The sequence below is a fragment of the Felis catus genome, chromosome B1, assembly GCF_018350175.1.
Source record: "Felis catus isolate Fca126 chromosome B1, F.catus_Fca126_mat1.0, whole genome shotgun sequence".
NCBI lineage: Eukaryota > Metazoa > Chordata > Mammalia > Carnivora > Felidae > Felis > Felis catus.
Genome location: NC_058371.1, coordinates 34,896,217 through 34,915,935, shown reverse-complemented (window position 1 = coordinate 34,915,935; position 19,719 = coordinate 34,896,217). Strand labels below are relative to the sequence as shown.

The window sequence follows — 19,719 nt, the reverse complement described above, 5'->3', positions numbered from 1 at the left end:
AAGGAAAGGCTCCTGACTGCTTTCTCTCTGCTAGGATGTTCTTCCTGGGGCGGGGGTGGGGGCGGCTGGCAAGGGTGATGATCTCCTCAGACAGGATGCAATAACTTGTGCTATCTGCCCAGAGAAGCTCATGCCGGGTGGACAGTCCCACCTTACAAGGCTTGGGTCAGTGAGTCTAACGGGGTCGATGGGCGGACGAAGCTCACTGAATTCAGGTTTACTCTTCCCCAGGTTCTCCATGATGGTAAAAGACGTGCATCATTGTTTATTGTGCACGTGTACGTATTCATTGTCACATTTAATTTCCAGTGTCTCAGAAAAAAACAACTGTAAATCATAGTGGTTAACTAACTTTGCCAAAGTCACCTAATAAATGGCGGGTGGGGTCTGATCTCAAGTTCTCTGGCCAGATCCTGGGCCTCTGCCACCTGCCAGGTTCTCGAGGGAGAAGGCTAAGTGTGGTTTTATAAGGCCGGGGTGGGGAGGGCAGAGTCTGGGCATCAGGACAGCAGTGTGCCCGCAAAGCTGCACGGCTAGGCCTCTCTCTCTCTCTCTCAGCACAGAAGGGAGCCTTCATGAGCTGGGCCATTCTGAGTGTGGGCGGGGTTTCTCCTTCTGTGTATTTAGGCTCTCTGGGATTCCCAGGGAGTCACCTGGAAGTTGCCTCCACGGTGTGAAACGGGAGATGCCCTTTGAAGCAAGGTGAAAGGAAGGAAGCCAACAGGCACAGAGCACCTCCTATATGCTTCGTCTGCTTTACTGCCCTCAGAGACATCCTCCAAGGAAGGTGCGCTCTTCCTCGTCAACTGGTAAGAATGCGTAGTTCTCAGTCACTTCATCTACACTGGCCCTGCCATTTGAACCCAAGACTCCCAGACTCTCCAAGTCCCTCCCTCCTGCTTGTCTTTCCACTGTCAGCAGGCAAGTTGTGGGGCTGTGGGTAGGGGGTAGTTCCTCCCCCCTCCCCCCACCCCGACTCTTTTCACTTAAAATTAATCTCTGCTTTCCTCTTTAGCACCGCTCAGGGCAGACGCCCCAGAAACTTGCAAGGAATAACCAGCGGGACTCTTTGGAGCCTGGCGGGGAGGGTGGGGTAGGACCCCCAGGGACTCTCACTTTCTGAGCAGGCGACTCCAGCTCCATACTGCACCGCACCCTGGGGGCAGGTCACATCCTCATCGTGACGGCAGTGCGCCAGGGACAGCTCCGTTCCCGAGCACTTCACTCCACTCATGACCACTTTGTTGGCGAAGATATTTCCGTGCCAATACCAGGTCTCCTGGATGAAACAAAAGAAACAGGAAGTGGGTCACCTTGGATTCACTGTCTCATATTCTGTCAACTTTCGGCCTCACAAAAATCCCCAAGCTAAAGCTAAATGAGCCCCATTTTTTCAGATGGAGACAGCAGAGGCACAAACAGTCACTCACCCAGGTCACGCACTTTGTTGGTGGCAGTGAGGGAGACCCTCGAACTCTGGTTCTGCCACTGCTCCCCTCGGGGAAGGCATAGCTAAGACTCAGGTCAAACAGCAGTTGAATACTGTGCGTCAGGAATGCCCTGCTCGCTCCCCAGCCCCACGCCCGGGGCAGACATGACTAGTCAATCACAGACAGCACTCTCTCCTCTAAACCCAGTGTGCTCTCAGGATCCTCAACACAGTGCTCCCAGGAGACACTGCCAGTTGGTCAGAATTGGCAGGAGAGAAGCGATCTATTCACACATGATAGTTCAATATTCATACATCCAATTGGTTCTGTTTACCGAGAGAACGCCCCTCATCCTCCAGAGAGAACACCGGGGCCTAGAGAGGGGACAGGGTGTGTAATCAGTGGCAGATCCTGGCCCACTGCATGACCCTGCAGACACACAGGTGTCTTAAGAATGAGGTGACCAGGGGCGCCTGGGTGGCACAGTCGGTTGAGTGGCTGACTTCGGCTCAGGTCACGATCTCGCGGTCCGTGAGTTCGAGCCCCGCGTCGGGCTCTGGGCTGACAGCTCGGAGCCTGGAGCCTGTTTCGGATTCTGTGTCTCCCTCTCTCTCTAACCCTCCCCCATTCATGCTCTGTCTCTCTCTGTCTCAAAAATAAATAAACGTTAAAAAAAAAAATTAAAAAAAAAAAAAAGAATGAGCTGACCAGGAACAAAAGTAGCTGGAGAACACTGTTCTTCCGCCCCCTTTGGGGCCCCAGAGAGTGCCTCGGCTGGTCAAAGCAGTATTAGCAGAGGCACTATGGGAAGCCAGGACCCCAGAGGGCGTGGGCAGTGGCATCAGAGGCCTGTCCCTTCTGAATGCTGGGAGAGGAGCCACAGGGCAGTCTCTGTTCAGGACTCAGCTCCTGCCCTGGACCCGGCCAGCCTGCAAGCAGGCAGTCAGGCTCAGCAAGGCTGCGGAGTTGTCCCGAGTCCCTCCCTAGGTGATCCCGTTCTGGGGGACAGGGCCACCTGGGCACAGGAGCTGGAGTCAGGGTTGGCCAAGCAAGCCGGGGGCTCTAGCCATTTTCCTCTTCTGAGAGAAAGTGTTTGGAGCCAGGATACTGAGGACCTGAGCCTAGTCATTCCATGTCACAGGGAGACAAACTGAGGCACAGAAGAGTGGCTGCTTTGTCCTAGACCATTATACAGCAGGCTGGTGGGGGTACAGTTGGGAATAAACCTTGAGCCTCCTATCTCTGGCTCCTCCTCCTCCTGGCCTCCTTCTGACAACGTTCCCTCACACTATAGGGAACAGAAGTCAATGATTTTTTAAGCCAAAGAGCTTCCTGCCTTTCCTCTGCTGCCGTCCAATAGGGGCAGGGGCTTAGCTACCTTCATCTGAGTCTCTCTCTTTAAGGAAGGGACCGGAGGGAAGAGGGCACAGATGCAGGACAAGGCTTGGAGGTTTACCTGCCAATCACGGGGAGAATGCATGACACCACTTGGGACACATGGTCTGGCCAGAGGGGCCTCCAAGGGAGTGAGCTAAGGCATCTGGGGCCTTGGGCTGGGTGGTTGCCACTGCCCCGTAGGACCGAGTTATTTCCTGCTGCATAGGCACATCAGGACACCCCAGAATCAGTCCACAGCCCAGGGTGATTCCCAGCACTCAGAGCTGAGTGGACCCTGGAAACCAGAGTCCAGCCCCTCACTCTGTAGTGGGGAAACAGTCCAGAAGGGAGCATGACTCGCCCAAGGACTCAGGGCAGTGAGGGGCAGAGCTGAGGCCAGGATGAGGTTCCTACCCACCTCCCCTTCCCCCGCATAGTCCAGGGCACTTTGCTCTCTACTTTCTGGGTAGCTGGGGAAGGTTTGTGGAAAATAGGGGCTGACTGAGAGGGGCAGGGCCGGATCAGATGGAAGGGTCTGAGGCTGGGACTTCTCACCTGGAAGGCGTTGCTGGCAAAGCCCAGTCCCAGCTGCCGGCAGACCACCATGGCCTCCACAATGCCCCAGTTCTCACCACACACCGTCCCCCATACGAGGGACCCGTTCCTCTCCACCAGTACCTCCACCCGGCCCTCGTAGGGGTTCCGGCCCCCGTTCAGGCGCAGCTGCGGACAGAGAGAAAGGCATGGTTAGCAGGTGGAGACAGAGGGGAGGTGCCCACCATATTGCCACCAGTCTCAATTTCCCCAAGCCAGGGGGTCCTGCCTGGGACACAGTTGGATTCGACAGCATCACTGAGAGCCTACTGTGCGCCCTTATCGTGCCTAGCATGGTCTTACGTATTAGGTCCCCGCTCACAGGCATCCTGGAACCTTAGAAGCCTGTGTGGCCAGAGGAGAGGCACTTACCCCCACTGAGCACCACAGCAGCACCTGTTTCTACTCCCTGCTGCCCTCCATGAAACTACCTGTAGGAGCTGCCCTTAGAATCAGACACTAGCGAGGGTGCAAGAGGCCTTAAAATATTAGAATTCTGCAAGACTCCTTCCTGGGCCCTTTGTCATCATCACACCCTCTGCTCACCTGGTTCCAGCTCCCGATCTCATCGGCCTCCACCCCCACTCTCCTCTCCACCAGACCTCCCTTCCGAGACACTGTAGCCAACTGCCTATTTGACAGTTCCGCCTGGCACCTTGCAAAGGCCCAAATCTGACCCTGGCATCTTTTGTGACCCCACCTAAGCCTGTGCTCTAGCTCTCCCTCGCTCCCTATTTCAGTAAAAGGCACTACCATCTACTCCAGGGGCAGCAACCCTTCTATAAAGGGCCAGGTGGCATCTTAGGCTTTGTGGGCCGTATGCTCTGTGTCGTAACCGCTCAGCTCTGCCGCGTAGCTCAAGAGCAGCCACGGCAGATGTGTAAATGGCTGGGTATGGCTGTGTTCCAGTACAACCGTAATTACAAAAGCAGGCAGAGGGATAGGTTTGGCCTGCAAGCTGTAGTTGGCTGATTCCGAATCTGCTCTGTTATACACGCCAGAAATCTCGGAGCCATCCTCGACCCCACCCTCTCTTTCTTCCCCCACATCCCGTCAAAATCTTCCTCCGTGGATTTTATCTCCAAAGTCTCCTTCCAATCCATCGCTTCCCTCCAGCTCCGTGCAGACCCCCTTGTCCCTGGCGCCATCACCTCCTGCCCCTGCCAGACCTCCGCCCCCCCTCCCTGCCCCGCTCTGGACTTCATCGCCCTATTGTCTAGGCAGAAGCCAGAGTCGTCTTTGAAGACCACCCAATCGTGTCACTTCCCTGCTCAGAACACGTCAGCGGCTTCCCATGCTCCACTGCTCACTCTCTCATCCTGTTCTCCGACCGCCAGGCATGTGGGCCTTCTCTCAGCTTCTGTGGCTACCTAACTCTCCTGACCGAGTCCCATAGTAAGTCACACCTCTCACGCTGAAGCCCACTGCACACAGATGCCCTTCTGCCTTGCTGATCCTTGTCCGTCTTTCCGATTCCATACCCAACGACACTCCTCTCTCGCCTGCAGGGTCAGGGCCCACAGACACATTCCATTGCTCCCCACACGCTTCCTTCTTGGCATTTATGACAGTTAGAACTAAGCTAACTTACAATTGGTTTAATGCCTGTCTCCTCTGCCAGAACATAGGCTCCGAAGGGCAGAGTTGTACTTGTGTGGTTTGCTGTGTGAGCAGTAACGAAGCGAGCACCTCACAAGTGTTAGGTTCTCCAACGCTACTTCTGGAATGAATGAATAAGTGACCAGTCTTATGGACGGAAAGCACGGACCAATTTACATGAGGGCAGGCAGAGAGATCTGGAGGTTGGGGAAGCGTCCTGAAAATGCAACCCCTAATCCACACACCTTACCTTCCTTCCCTCTATACATCTAGCAATTCATTCCTTTGGGACAAGGCATGACACCTCCAGGAACCCTCAGTGCATTGGGCTATTGGCTCACCAGTTCTTAGCAAGCATAACTTCTAGGGCATGAAGTATGTTCTTAAGTTCTTATTATGGGCTTAGGGGTTGCAAAAGTCAATGAGGTCAGCTGGCAAACAGACAAGTCAAGGGCAGCCATGATGCTAAGTCTCTGTCCTACGCTCGTTGAATGAAAGAATGAGATAATTCAGGGGCGCCTGGGTGGTTCAGTCGGTTAGGTGTCTGATCCTGATTTTGGCTCAGATCATGATCTCATGGTTCATGGGTTCGAGCCCCATGTTGGGCTCTGTACTGATGGCGTAGAGCCTGCTTGGGATTCTCTCTCTCTCTCTCTCTCTCTCTGCTCCTCCCCTGCTCACGCATGCTTGCTCACACTCTCTGTTTCTCAAAATAAATGAATACAAAAAACCTAATTTGGGGTCTTGTGAAACCCGTCTCGGGTCGCCTCTCAGCGACTGCTGCCTTGACAAGGAGCAATCTGCCAGCCCCTCACGCACATCCCGTCTCCCTCCTCCCCTGGTCCCGAGTCGCCAGCCCCCTGGCCTGGCCATGGGCCTTTGGACACTGTGTGTGAGGACAGACAGACCCCGGGGACGGCAATAGAGCCTGCACTGCAGGCCCCGCATCTAGGCCTCGGGACAAGCCCTCCCACAACGTGGGCTCTGATTTTGGGAGCCGGAGGTAAGCTTCCCTTCTCTCTGGGACGTCCAGATCCCTCCCCTCCCCCCGTGTGGTGCCCAGCTCCCACCACCAAGCCCAGGGAGGTGAAGGCCCGCAGGGGTGCACCCTTCCGCTGGACCAGCTTAGCACTGAGTCTCAGGATGTCGGCGGGCAGTAAAGTTAAAGAGCAGAATGACTTTCAGTCGGGTTTACTACTGGTTTTGGATTCCGTGTGGACTGTGCCCTGCCTTACTGACTGCAGTGGGGACACGTGGCGCCTCCGGCTGCCCCCTTCACAGGCCACTGCCTCCTGAAGACGGACTTCATTCTGTCATCTGGAGAGCAGTGAAGGGTGAGGGCGGAGGAGTTGGAAGGACCCCTGTTCACACTTTGTCCTGCTCCCGGGGAGCAATGGGGCTCCCCAGTGCAAAGGGCCTGTGTCCAGGGCTCCCTTTAGTTCTAGAGGATGCTCTCCCTGGTCCATCTCTGTCTGTGAAGCCCTCCCAAAGGTGGCTGGCCATGTGCCAGCATCTCTGTCCTGCATTTGAAAGCCAAGGGAAGTCTCGGAGGCTCTGGCTGAAGACCGTGGCTGCAGGTTGACTCATGTGGTCACCAGTGGTGAGCGGGGGCCTCTCCTTGAAGCCCTTCTCCAAGCTGCTGCTGTGATTCCCCAGGGCTGATAAGGCCTGGAGCAGCCTCGGTGATAGGGACCAGGTTTCCACTACTCAGGAGGGAATCTAAGCACTTCAAGATGCATTGGGGGCCTTTTCTCATTTTCCAGAGAAGACCAGAGGGAGCAAGAGGCGAGCCATGAAGCTCTAACATGGCCCAGGGCATTGCTCTCCATTCCCAGGGCCCCACTCCTAGGCACCAGCATTCTGGAAACGGCCTGGCCTGCTAGCTAGAGGTGCTCTGACATCACCAGGACCGGTGGAACCCCAAGAGGCCTCGGGTCAGCCAGGGGCCTCTGGCCCTCATCCTTCCACCTCGTCACCCAGTGAGGATACCAGGGAAGGTCAATCCTCCTCAGAGTTTCTGAAAGTAACCCAGGCATTTCCCTTTTCCTATTCCCTTGGCTCTTGATGGCAGCAGTATGGGGTTTGAGAGAAGGGAGCCGCATCTCCCTGAGCATGAATAGGGAAAACAAAACACTTCCAGCCAGTGGAGTAGGGCAGGGCTGCATCATGTTTTGATAAGGTTGTGGTGAACCAGTCCCACACCTCATTTGGGGAGGTGAGGGGGTAGGAGGCGAGGTAACCCGGCCCAGATGTTAGCATGAAAGGCAGAGCGGGCACTTTCCAACTCACATTCCATACACGGGTTTGGTCTTGCCACCAGGCTAGGCCAGCCAAACCCCCCTTCCTGCACCCCTCCCCCCCACAGGGTGGTCAGAGGTGAATTGGAGGTCAGCAAGGGTGGTCGCCTGGTGACCTCACTGCCACTCCCACAGCCTCCTCAGCTTGGCTCCTCCCTCCCGGCAGGGAGGGGAATGAGGCTTTGCGGTGGTTGGATGACCAAAGCTACCGGGCTCCAAGTTTGTGGCTTTTTATTAGCCATTCAATAGACAAGTCAATTTCCTCATGCACTGGGTTGGAAGGGAAGCTAGGGAAATCCTCTCTCTGACCCCCTTATTTTCAGAGGAGAAAACTCAAGCGTCAAAGAAATTAAATAAGGGATCAGCCAGGGAGTGAGTGTTGTGAACTGTGTCCCCCTTTAAAACTCACGTGCTAAAGCCCTAACCCCTAATATGGCTGCATCTGGAGAGAGTGTGTTTCAAGAGGTAATGAAGAATAAATGAGGTCATCAGGGTGGGCCCTCGTCCAATACGACTGGTGTCCTTATAAGAAGAGGAAGAGGCACCAGGGATGCAGACACAGAGGCCACACGAGGACACAAAGGGAAGGCGGCCATCTGCAAGCCAAGGAGAGAGGCCTCGGGAGCAACCAACTCTGCCAGCACTTTGATCTTGGATTTCTAGCCCCTAGGACTGGGAGAACATAAATTTTTACTGTCTAAGCCACCCAGTCTGTGGTATTTTGTCATGGCAGCCCCAGAGAACTAACGCAGCGATAAAACATGGGAATCCTGATTGCTCTGCCCGGCGTTGTTGCTGGCGGCCGTGGGAGCCCCACGCCACGCCACGTGGAAGGCTGGCCCGCTGCTGCGCCGAGACAACCGGCACAGCCCATACGACTTTCTTTCACGGGTGACCGTCCCCATCTCCTTTCTGGGGGATCGCAACCAGGTGTAAAACTCCCCCACGCTGCATGCTTGAGCTCAGGGAGCACCGGGTGGAGCCTGGAGGGCCTGTGCAAGACTAAGGCCGTTGGTGCCGGGAATGTGGTGCCTCCTTTGGCATCAGCGAGCACACGGCCTGGCTCAGCCATACCAACCATAAAATGCATCTGGAAAACATCACTTTCTCTGGCCCAGGTCTTCCATTTGTGTTGGAAACCCCACTCCACCCAACTCCAATCAGCCCAAAGTGAATGGTGCCACAGCATACCGTGACATGTGGCATGTTACCTCTCATAGCCCTGTTATGGCTATCTTGGAATGCTGCCAGACAATTAGCGGTGGTGAGCCTTCCCCGTGGCTGTGGGCTTGTGGCCCATGCTCCTGCTCGCCCACAGGCAAATGCATGGCTTCGCTGAGCGCTGTTGGGTTCACGGTTTTGGCCCCACTGGGCAGTGAATTGCACAACACATGCTGCGGCTGACCAGTTTAGTAGTGTCTTTGGCATGCTGGTGCCAAGGTCAAGAATCACTGTCAAAGCAAGAACCCAACTGGGGAACCATCCTGCACCCTGATATGTCTGCATTTGCTCACTTTTACTTATTTTTATTTTTTGTAATGTTTACTTATTTATTTTGAGAGAGAGAGAACATGAGCAGGGGAGGGGCAGAAAGAGAGGGAGAGAGAGAGAGAGAAAGAATCCTAAGCAGGCTCTGTGCTGCTAGCACAGAGCCTAGTGCAGGGCCTGAATCCATGAACCATGAGATCATGACCTGAGCCAAGATCAAAAATCGGAGGCTTAACCCACTGAGCCACCCAGGCATCCCCGCATTTGCTCGTTTTCAAAATAAGTGCTTAAGGAGCACCTGGGTAGCTCTGGTTGAGCATCTGACTCCTGATTTTGGCTCAGGTTATGATCCCAGGGTCATGGGATTGAGCCCCCTATCAAGCTCCAACCTAAGCACGGAGTCTGCTTGAGATTCTCTCTCAAAGATAAAAAATAAATAAAAAATAAAAAAGTTTCTTTCTCTCTCTCCCTCTGCTCCCCCCCCCCCCCCCCCCGCTCAGGCTTGCATGCTCTCTCTCTCTCTCTCTCTCTCTGAAAAAATAAAAAAAATACAAAAATAAAATAAAATAAGCACTAAAGAAACCCTTCCAACACGCCGGCCTTATAGCAGATAATGCACAGGACCCAGACAAGTTCATGGCGTAGTGAAGAGCAGTAAACAGGATGTACTGGGCCTTTCTGTAGGATTGGATAGCCCGAGAGGAATTCATCTTGTTGGCTACCCCTGTGGAAAGATCACCCATGCTAGCCACACGACGTAGGTTTTTAGCGACTCCATCTCAGGAAAGGACGGGTGCGTCTCTGGTATAATGCTGTTAAGTTTCCCCTTTATTTCCCTCTGGTTACCAAAATACAGTCTTCTGTCCCCAAATACCGTCTATATTGTGCTTACATTTGTGTAATTTGTAGGCCTGCTGTCAATGTAGTTCCTCTGGGTACTTGGCTACGGACCATGCCAAGGGTGTCCCAGGGGCTTTGTCCCGTACAGAAGGGACTGCACTGAGATCACACCACACGTCTAGTCCCAGCACAGGGAGAGGCACACGGTGGATGCCCGACATGGGCCACTAAGGACAGCGGTGTTTATACATACGTTTTCTCACTTGGCCCATTTAACAAATGCTAGGTGACAATGTCCTTAATGGTGACAGCAGTGGAGCCTAAGCCCTTTCTGAGTTCATCATCAGAGCACTCTAACACCTCATGTTAGAAACCTTCAGAATGAGGCTACCTGACTCATACTCTCTGGGGCTTGGTCACCAAGACAGAACATAATCCCCTCACCTTTTTCTGGAAGCCCATGGCAGGGATGTTACATCTCACACCAGCATCTTCCTCGTGGTTGCAGCCCTGAGACTCAGCGTTGAATTTGCAATCTATAATGGACTTCTCATTCCCAGTACACTCGATCTCATTGAGGTGGATGGGTCCTATCCCTGGGGGAGGAAATAAACACGTGCTGTTGACAGCTTCCGGAGGAAAGTTTCTGGAATGGGCAAGAAAGTCTTAGCCAGTAAGAACGTGTTTCTCCATCCTCAAAACTTCCAACTACATCCCATAATCAGCTCAAGGATCCAGGCCTCCTCTCCCTGGAGAGACCTGCTTCTTGTCTTAGGATTCACTTCTCCCATAAAAGCAAATCAAATGTGCTTACTAACTTCCTGTGTGACCTTGACCAACCCACTCAGCCTCTCTGAATAGGTTTTCTTCCTTAAATAAAGAAACTGGAAGAGACGACATCTAAGTTCCCTCTTCAACTTTAATACCTTGTGCATTTATGAACCTTACAGGGGTGACTATCCCTATAGATTCAGAGTCCCCTCAGGAAAGTGATGGCACCCTCAAACTGGATGATTTGAACAGAGTTGGAAAAGGGGGTTTTGAAAACAAAGGTATGGACAGAGTGTGGGGAAATCACAAAAATCACAGCAGACAGTCCAATACTCAGAAGCCTCTGAAGCTTCCCCCTCATAGTAGGACACAGATAAGGTCCTGAGGCCAGCAGGAGTGAAGGGAAGATGGTAGTATTGACCCAGGAGAGCAAAGAAGCCGTGTGGAGAGGCCACCTGCTAAGAGCCATTACCCTTTGTTGAGGAGGGACACAGTGGCCCGCAGGGAGCCTGTAGGGAGTCCCTGTCCTCTCTCCTCTCCCCAGCCCATCTACTGCCAGTGCTCCCTGGGCACTGGCCATGTCAGTGTCCCCAAGGCAGAGAGGGGCCATCCAGTAAATGACCTATGGTGAACATGCAGAGAAGCTTCTCTCACAGGCACCCAGATAACCAAGGGGAGGCCCCTACTGTTGGGGAGAGAGGAGAGAGAGAATTCCCAAACTGACCAGTCTGGCTCAACTCAGCTCACAGGGCTACCTCCCCTCTGTCTAGCCCTAGCCCATCAACATGGATCAAAGTCAGTTCTTTTTTTTTTTTTTTAATATTTTTATTTATTTTGAGAGAGAGAGAGAGAGAGAGCGAGCACAGAGGAGGGGCAGAGAGCGAGCGAGAGAGAATCCTAAGCAGGCTCCATGCTGTCAGCACAGAGCCTGACTCGGGGCTTGAACTCATGAACTGTGAGATCATGGCCTGAGCTGAGATTGAGTCAGATGCTTAACCAACTGAGCCACCGAGGTGCTCCCCTAAGTCTAGTTCTTTCTAGGAGTTCTGGGCTGCATGGACTCCCACACTGGTCCCTGCCCACCTATGATCACCTCTCTCTCCTGCCCCCATTCACCATCCTCCTCTCACTGGGGTGCTGCCCCTCAGCGCTCACTCAAACTTCCCATCTTACAACCACCCTCCCCTGAGCCCACCCTCTGGCCTGTCAGTTTCATCTGCATCAGGGTGAACTTCTTGGAAGAGCCGTCTGTTTTGTCCCCTTTACTTCCGTGTCCAGTAGAAGGACCTACTCCTGTCTGTTTCTCCACCAGCCCTCTCCATCTCAAAGTGGTATCCATCTGGCCTGGTGTTCTCACCAAAACCCAGAGGTCACCTCTGGTACCGCCTCCTCCTCTGTGGTTGCCAAGGAATCCATCACCACACTCTACTCACTTCCCTAACTCTGGGTGCTTTTCATTTCTGCCGGCGCAACACTCGTCCTGCTCTGTCATCGTCCATTTGGACAAAGGCAACAGTCTCCAGGCTCCCTCCTGCTTGCTCGTTGCCAAATATTTGCCACAAGACAACCCAAGAGGGTTGTTAATGCATACTGAATCGTGTCACTCCCCGTCGTAAGTCCCCAGAATGGCTTCTCACTGCATCGAAGGGTGAAATCCATAGTCCCCGAGCACCCTGTTCATCCTACGCAGTCTGGCTCCACCTGCTCCTCCCACCTCTGCCACACCGCCACCTCCTTTGGCTGCTTGATTGAGCTGACCTCTTCCCCTGCCTGGACCCTCTGCCTGGCCCATCCTCCTCCCTCCTTACCAGCTTGCTCATCCTTCAGGGCTCGGCTTTGGCCACTTCCTTAGAGAAGCCTCTCTGATCTCTGTCTAAGCTGGGCCCCCCTCCCATCGAGCACTCAGGTGGCTCTCTGTTCCCTGTCTGCCTTCCCGCTAGGCTGGTGGGCCCCCGACCACAGGCCGTGCCTGTGTCCCATTTCCGTTGAGGAGGTTTCTGGAGACACTTGGTATCTAGGCCAAGATGAACTTCTGGGACAACCCATATTAGTAAGTGAGAGCCAAGTTTCCCTTTCCTTGGAAATTCATAAACAATAAAGCTTTCAATTCCTTGGAATGTTATACAGTTGATAAAAACACATTGCTGACTATGGCTGGAAGCATCCAAGGACTCGGACTGGAGAGGCTGGGACGCACCACACGTGCCAAACAGGGCCCCTGAAGCAGGCAGGGGCCACAGCTCAGGGAGTGAGATGGACACAGAAAGACGCAGCCACCTCGGACCCGAGTATCAGTCAGATGCCCGGCTTGCCTGAGGACCGTCAGGAGGAGGATGGCGAAAATGGCAATGATGACACCACATGTTCACTGAGCGCTTACTAGGGTTCTGTCCTACACACGTTGCATATATGAACGCACTCAATCATCACGGCAACTCGGTAAAATGAGGGAACCGGGGACCTGATGGAGGCGCCAGCACTCACACCAGGCAGCCTGACCCCACCGCAGGATCTCGCTCTGTTTCCGAGGCACGTGAGGAGAGAGAACCCCATGTGCTGGACGGGAGAGGAAGGCTGCTGGGGTGCTCCCTCTGCCTCCTGGAAGCCCTGCTCCTCTTAAAGAGCTGACCTAGGTAGAGGCCTGCCTCCAAGGAACACTTCAGATCCTTCCTCCTCCCGGGCTCAGCTGGACACGACCTCGCCCCCGCCCGTGGCATTTTCTTTTACACCTCGCTGGTGAGGTGATGGGCCAGCAGTCGGGCTGCGTCTCCTCCTCGGGAAGTGACGGGAGCTTTCTGAGTCTCGCCTCCCTCATCATAAAAGGCAATAATAAAATCTATCTGGCGGGGTGGGCCAGGGGCTCAGGAAATGGTAAATGTTCTCAGTATTTCCCTTACATCTCATCACCTCTCTATTAGTACAGGTTTACCTTTGATTGAGGTTATTTCTAATTTCCCCCACTTGACGGGAGCTCCTGGGGAGCAGAAGCCATTACCATAAATGTTTGTGGAATTAACGAATTCTCCATTCCAGGGCCCAGCCCAAACAACGAATGCTTATGAATCACTGACCTACTGGACTGGCCAGGAGAGGAGAGGTTTATGCAAGAGCCTACCATGCTTTAGACTCCGACTAACAACTGGTTGTGTCCTTCCAGCCGAACTTAGATACACCCTCGCCCAGTGTACAGCTGAGCATGCCCAGTGCTGCCTGTGGGCTCTTGGCTCGTTTTGTGGACCTGGACTTCACTTGCATCCTGACTTCCAGCACTCACCTACTCCTGGTTCTGGACTGACCCCTGAATTGTTCCTCCTCACGATGGCTTCTCCACGTCCACCTTAGCCCTGCTCTTCCCCCATGTATAAACGCTGTCCCAGGTGGCCACAGGCCGGGGGAAGCAGGGTACTAGGGAGAAGCCCAACGTCTTGGAGCGATGTCACGGACTCTAGACCCAGAATCAACTTTGCCGGTGACAATCACACTTCTAAGAGCACGGTAGAATACAACAGGACGTAGCGTAGTGTTTTGCATGTTAGAGAGGTAAGCATCATTTCTGGAAACTTCTGTTTCGGCTTTATATGCATGGCATTTCTGCTCGGGGATTTCAGGCAAAAGGGTTTTAAAGCCACTGCTCTAGGGCTGCCACTGGCCACACTGAGCGCTTGGAATGTGGCCAGTCCAGACTGGAATGTGCTCCACGTATAAAACACACCCTAGATTTCAAAGACTTGGTACACGAAACGTACACTATCTCATTAACAGCATTCATTCTGATTACATGTGGAAATCATAATTTGGGGGATAGATTCGATTAAGGAAAATATATTATTGAAATTAATTTCACCTGTTTCTTTTTATTTGTTTTTACAAGGCTACTAGAAAATTCAAAATTACTTATGTGGCTCACGTTGTATTTGTATTGGACAGCTAGGGTCTAGAGTGTTAAAACTGCTTCACCAGGTGTTCATTCAGCTGACCCTACTTATGCAACTAGAACTCATTCATTCATTCACTCACTGATTCATTCATTCTTCATAAAATGAATATCCCAGGGCACTATAAGCTGGCAACACTTAGCACGAAGAACACAGGCCCTCCTCTCTTGCAGCACTTGGTCATGGAGGGAGGTGGTTGTGGAAACAGACAGCTGGAGCCCAGATATGTGCAGGGGGTCACAGAACACACAGCACAGTGCCTGACTCTGACCTAACATCCATCCCGGTGAGAAGAGCAGGTCTCAGGGAACCCACAGGAGGCAGGAGCCAGATAAACCCTCGAATGTGAATCCAGTGAAGAATCTGAGGACCTGGAGTTTACTCAAGGTCACGGAGAAAGTAGGTAGCAGGCCCAGGACGAGGACTGAGATCGCCTGCCTCCCCGTCCTTGCCTTTCACACCCTCACTCTGGGTGTGGTCACTTGGCCCACCAGCCAGAGCCAGAACGGAACTGAGCCTGTCTGCTCTGTGACTTGACACTGAATGTGGACTTTCCCCCTTCTGCCTAGCAGAGTTGATCTGCCCAGAGTGGCAGGAGATAATAAATCATCCAGTGGTTCTTTCCAGGACAGCACCGAAAATGCCAACTGTCTCTCTCTCCAGAGTTCTGCAGGTCCTTGGAAACCATCGGCTGCTCTGGGCAGGGAAATAACTAGGTCAACAGCCCACGCCCATGATAAATGGAATGCTTATGTCATCCAGTGCTTATTTATTCCTCAGGGTGAGTGGTCTTTGTACAGTAGGCCTTGGGGAAACACACACCGACACATCAGCCAATCAGTAAAACGGACTGTGGGAATATTCGAGATCCAAAGGAACTCCAAAGAGCTCATCATGACCAGGGGAGGAGGACTGTCGTGTGGTATAACTGAGGCTTCCAGATGGCACGATGCAAGGTTAGAGTCCAGCCTAGACCCCTAACCTTCAGGGCATGCCCAGGAAACTGCAGGGGATTGCAGAATGGGGGTAGAGAGGTGTTCCGAACGTGAGCAGGACTGGGCCAAGGTGGGCACACAGGGAGAAGCCCAAATATGAGCGAGCTAAAGACTTGGGTTTTAGATTTTCTCCACCACTAACTATGGGGATGACTGCAAGCTTGTGCTCCAGCACCTGAGGCCTCGTCTGTTGGACCAGATGCACTGAGGTCCCCTTCAGCAGTGCCATCTATGATTCCGGGACTCTCTCTCCAGTCCACTGGGCTATTACTTCCTCCAATGTGACCGATGACCTCACCACATTCCTTTCTGTGGGGTGATGGCCTTACGTCCGGCAGTATGGAAACATCCTCTCCCCACAGGACGGGACGCCCCACCCTCCTTGCCAGAAAAGGAAGCTATCTGTCATGTTCTCATGCCATGTTTGCCTCGGTGCTCTCAACGGAACGACCAGCTTGAAAGCTTCTTACACTTTTGGTCTTGCTTAAATGAAAGATCTGCTCAGGACACTTAATGAAAACCAGGCTCCTTCTCATTAGCGTCGTGTGTCATCCAGAGACGGGCATCCTGTTCCCAGTTTCTGGTGGCGGGGAGAGAATGTTTGTGGGGCCGCACCAGAGTGGGAAAGAAAGATGACTTTTGGGACTCTTTTGTGTCTGGGGTGGTCCACAGCCTGAGGAATTCCGAGGTCCTGTCCTGGAGGAAGGCCTTGAGAATTCCAGCATTCTCGGTGGGACAGTGGGGAGCACCGGGTTAGGAGCCGGGAGACCCCCGTTAGAGTATTCACTGGCTGCTAATTTGTTGTCTCATCTTGGTTATTCACTCCCTTCTCTGGGCCTCAGCTTCCAAATTCATACAGTGGGGGACTCAGTGTTCCCTAAGGCTGTTCCAGCTCTGACTGCTGGGGGAGCGGCCAGGGATTCTCTAACAGAGCGGCAGCGGCGAGTGGGAGGGGGCACAGCAAGAAGACCCCGAAAGGCCCAAGGCCAGCGCCCCTGGGTTGGGCTCCCCGCGCCATGCTCTCGGTGAAGAGAGGCCACAGAACGCCCCCCGTCCCCTGCCCCATTCCTTACCTTGCCCCAGCTGGGAGCCAGCGATGGCCTCTTTGGCACTCCCAAAGCCCAGCTCTCTGCAGACCACGCTGGCAGACACCAGGTCCCACTTGTCGTCACAGACGGTTCCCCATTCTCCGTTCTTGAGCACCTCCACTCGGCCCTCTCCGATGTTGGCACCACCTCTCAACCGCACCAGGGGTTGCTGAAGGGACACACGGTCCTGCTGAGTGCAAAAGCTGATGCCCACTCGGCAGGCCGTCACTGCCCGCTCCCCTCCCTCCCCAGCCGCCCCACCCCAAACACAGGTGCCTCGGCCAGGAGCTGAAACGGGGCTGGATTTGTGCGTGTGCATGTGCACAGGGTGGGAGGTGTGCACATGCCCCCTCTGCACGTTGGCTGTGCTGCAAACTTGCTTTGCGGTCCTCCCCTGGAGCTTTTGTCCTGGACTGTCGAGGAGCCCACTGGGACCCTCATCAGTCACCCCAACCCATGCTTGGCTCAGGGGCCTTACCATCAGTACCTCCCTGCACCCCCTCCCTCCAGAACCTCAAGCTTTAGAGCTACGGAGAGGAGCTCCTGCCCCAGACTTGGCAGATTCCAGATGGATCATAATTCCACCCTGTTTCTGATAGAGCGCTATGGTCTAGCCCTGTGGGGGACTTCAGGGCACTGAACAGGTTACACTCCAACAATCCCGCTCTGCAGGTAGATGAGAAGCAGGAGGGGGGAGACAGGGAGCTATAGCATGGGCCTAACCAAGAAGGCCATGACTTAGAGGACAGCCATTGTGCTGGCTAAGGCTGCCCCGTGTCCAGGGGCTACGTTAGTGCCCGGCCACTGCTCCTGCTTCCCTGCCCCCGCGATTCTACTCCAATTCCAAATCAGCCCAACTCTTCAGAAGATGCGGCCCCACCAGGTACTCAGAGACGATGAGTGGCTATGGTTTAAATGCCCCCAAGTGCTCAGGGAGAGCCTGGAAGCCCAATCACCTTACAGGGTTTATTTCATTGCACAAGAGTAAGACCCACCCTGCACCAGCGTTTTGATCCCACTGGATCACATTTTACCAGATGGGAGCTGGAGCACCTGACTCCATCTGCCCACACACGCTGGTCTGCATCAACTTCTGTGCCCATGTGTGGATGTGTGTGCATGTGCGTGCATGCCTGTGTGTGTGTGTGTGTGTGCACGCCTGAGCATGTGAGTGCTGGCATGGGGGCTCAGAGGCTTCGAGGCTCTGAGTTCTCACCGATGCTGATTTGATTCAACACAGAGGGGGTGGGGTGCCCTGCAGCCATTCTATGTATGGTGGATCAGACCAGAGTCACTGCTCCCCTCCAGCCTACGTGGTCCTCAGACCACAACTTTTACCCACCCACCAAGGGCCCGGCCTGGCTGGAGGTGCTGTTTGTCAGCATTCACGTACGCCGGCCACCTTGAGGGCCGAGGCATCAGAAGGGAACCCGTGTCACCATCCTCCAGCCGAGGTTCCCACTCGGCCACACTGCTCTCCCCCACTGACTGCGCCTCGTGGCTGCCACGGCAGGACACCGTGCAGTGACAGCACTCGGGTTTGTAGGACGGCTCTGACCCTGCCACTAGGGGGAGAAGAAAAGAGGGACAGGGGTGCGTGCAAAACACCCACTGGCTTCAGGAACCTTTGTTCTAGCTTTAGAAAACAAACTCAAAACAACTGCTGGCTGCAGCCCGTTTGCTTTGCGGTTGAGCCGCGGCCTCTCCCCTCCCCCACCCCGTGCCCAAGCTGTCCAGCACAGGAAGCTGTGATTTCCACGTTCTGGAGATGGCTCAGAGGGGCTGGTGGGTGGGAATAGAACATGCGAAGAGGAGAGGGAGGGGTAGGAAAGGTGGCTGATCATTTATTAGGGAGCAGACCATCCAAGACCAAGCTTAATGGAGGCAGAGGGCCAAATAACCCCGTGCCAGGCTGGCAGTGGCCACACAGTCAGCTGGCCCTGGAGGAAAGCAAGCAACCAAGGGAAAATGTGATGTAAGGCTCATTTGCTCTCTCTCTCTCTTTTTTTTTTTTTTAATTCATTTGGTATGAATTTGATTCCTTTGCTTTAAACCACACAGCGAGAGGAATTCCAAAACAGTAGGGTCTGGTATTCTGGATGACACATAAGGAAAGCGCCGTGGGCCAGGCTGAGGCTGTAGGAAGGATGTGGCGATCAAATCACGTGGCGGTGGGCTGGAAGGGGGGCAAGGGAGGGTGTGCGGGGGCTGCAGGGGGGCCGGCACCGTCCAGGTGCACCTCTGTCACCTGGCTGCACGTATGCGCCCTGCAGTAGGTCTGTCCCCTTTGGAGGCCCCTGTGGGGACCAAGGGGGCAGGGACGGCCGCCTGCTGGAAGAGTCAGGAAGGTACTCCAAATAGTTCCCATGCCCTTGGCTGGGCTCACAGCGTTCATTTCAGTCCTTTCTTTGAAGGCTTTTTCTTTTGTCCAAACACACCACCCCCCAGCCTGGGAGGGGGCACCCAACGTGGTTTATATCACTCCTGCCCGGGGTTCTCTTTTCCTTAGGATGAGCGCCATCACCCCCTTTCCAAGCAGGTCTTTAGATGTTGATGGGGAGGAGAGACTACAGAGGGCAGAGGGGAAAGGCGGGAGAGACAAGGAGAGGGAAGGAGACACAGCATGAGGCCGTCCCTCCCGCACCACCACCTGGTGCCCACACCATCTGCCCCCATCATGGCCTGTCTCCCTCCTCTTCCCCCTGATGTGGTCAGAGCTGACTTGGAACTCACCTCTGCCCAGGTGAGTGTCGAGGTTTTGTCTGGCTCAGGGAACCATTCCCTGATAAACGATCAGCCACCATTCCTACCCCTCCCTCTTCTCCTCCCTGTGCTATTCCCATCCACCAGCCCCATATGAGCAGTTTCCAGAACATGCACATCACAGAGACCCTTGGATATAGGAAAAAGGAAGGGTAGGAAAAAGAAAAACGAATCTCCTCTTAATGATTTTCAGGGAAGAGAGAATAATGCACTTTCTCTTTTTCAGAGGCTGCGTCAAACCCGCCATGGTTGGGTCGGTTCACTTGTCCTAAGAAATCACACAGTGGAAACGGGGGTGCTATTTATGTGAGCAGACGTGCATCAACATGTCCGGAGCGCACTCACGTGCACGTGCACACAGAGGTGCTGCTGACTTACAAACATAGAACATGACCGATGGGTACAGGTGACACAGACATGGGAATGACAGGTTTTCATTTTCTGTCTTGGTGAAGGCTTTAAAAAATTTTTGTCCTTTCTCTTGCAGAACAAACCAAAATACGTTTGGAAACATTTGTGGCTGATTCCATGCGCTTTCGAGA

At 53.9% G+C, this 19,719-nt stretch overlaps 1 protein-coding gene across 2 annotated transcripts in view; it reads right to left on the bottom strand.

Moving 5' to 3' along the window:
* LOXL2 (lysyl oxidase like 2) overlaps positions 1 to 19,719 on the bottom strand; it is a 92,081-nt gene that overhangs the window by 14,920 nt on the left and 57,442 nt on the right. Inside the window, exons 6-9 of one of the 2 annotated variants that reach the window (XM_045055385.1) lie at positions 16,400 to 16,601; positions 10,070 to 10,221; positions 3,363 to 3,530; positions 1,117 to 1,279 (exon numbers count right to left, since the gene is read on the bottom strand). In XM_045055385.1, coding sequence (XP_044911320.1) covers positions 1,117 to 1,279; positions 3,363 to 3,530; positions 10,070 to 10,221; positions 16,400 to 16,601 — 685 coding nt within the window. The remainder of the gene's footprint in view (positions 1 to 1,116; positions 1,280 to 3,362; positions 3,531 to 10,069; positions 10,222 to 16,399; positions 16,602 to 19,719) is intronic. The other variant, XM_003984692.5, reaches the window with a different exon arrangement.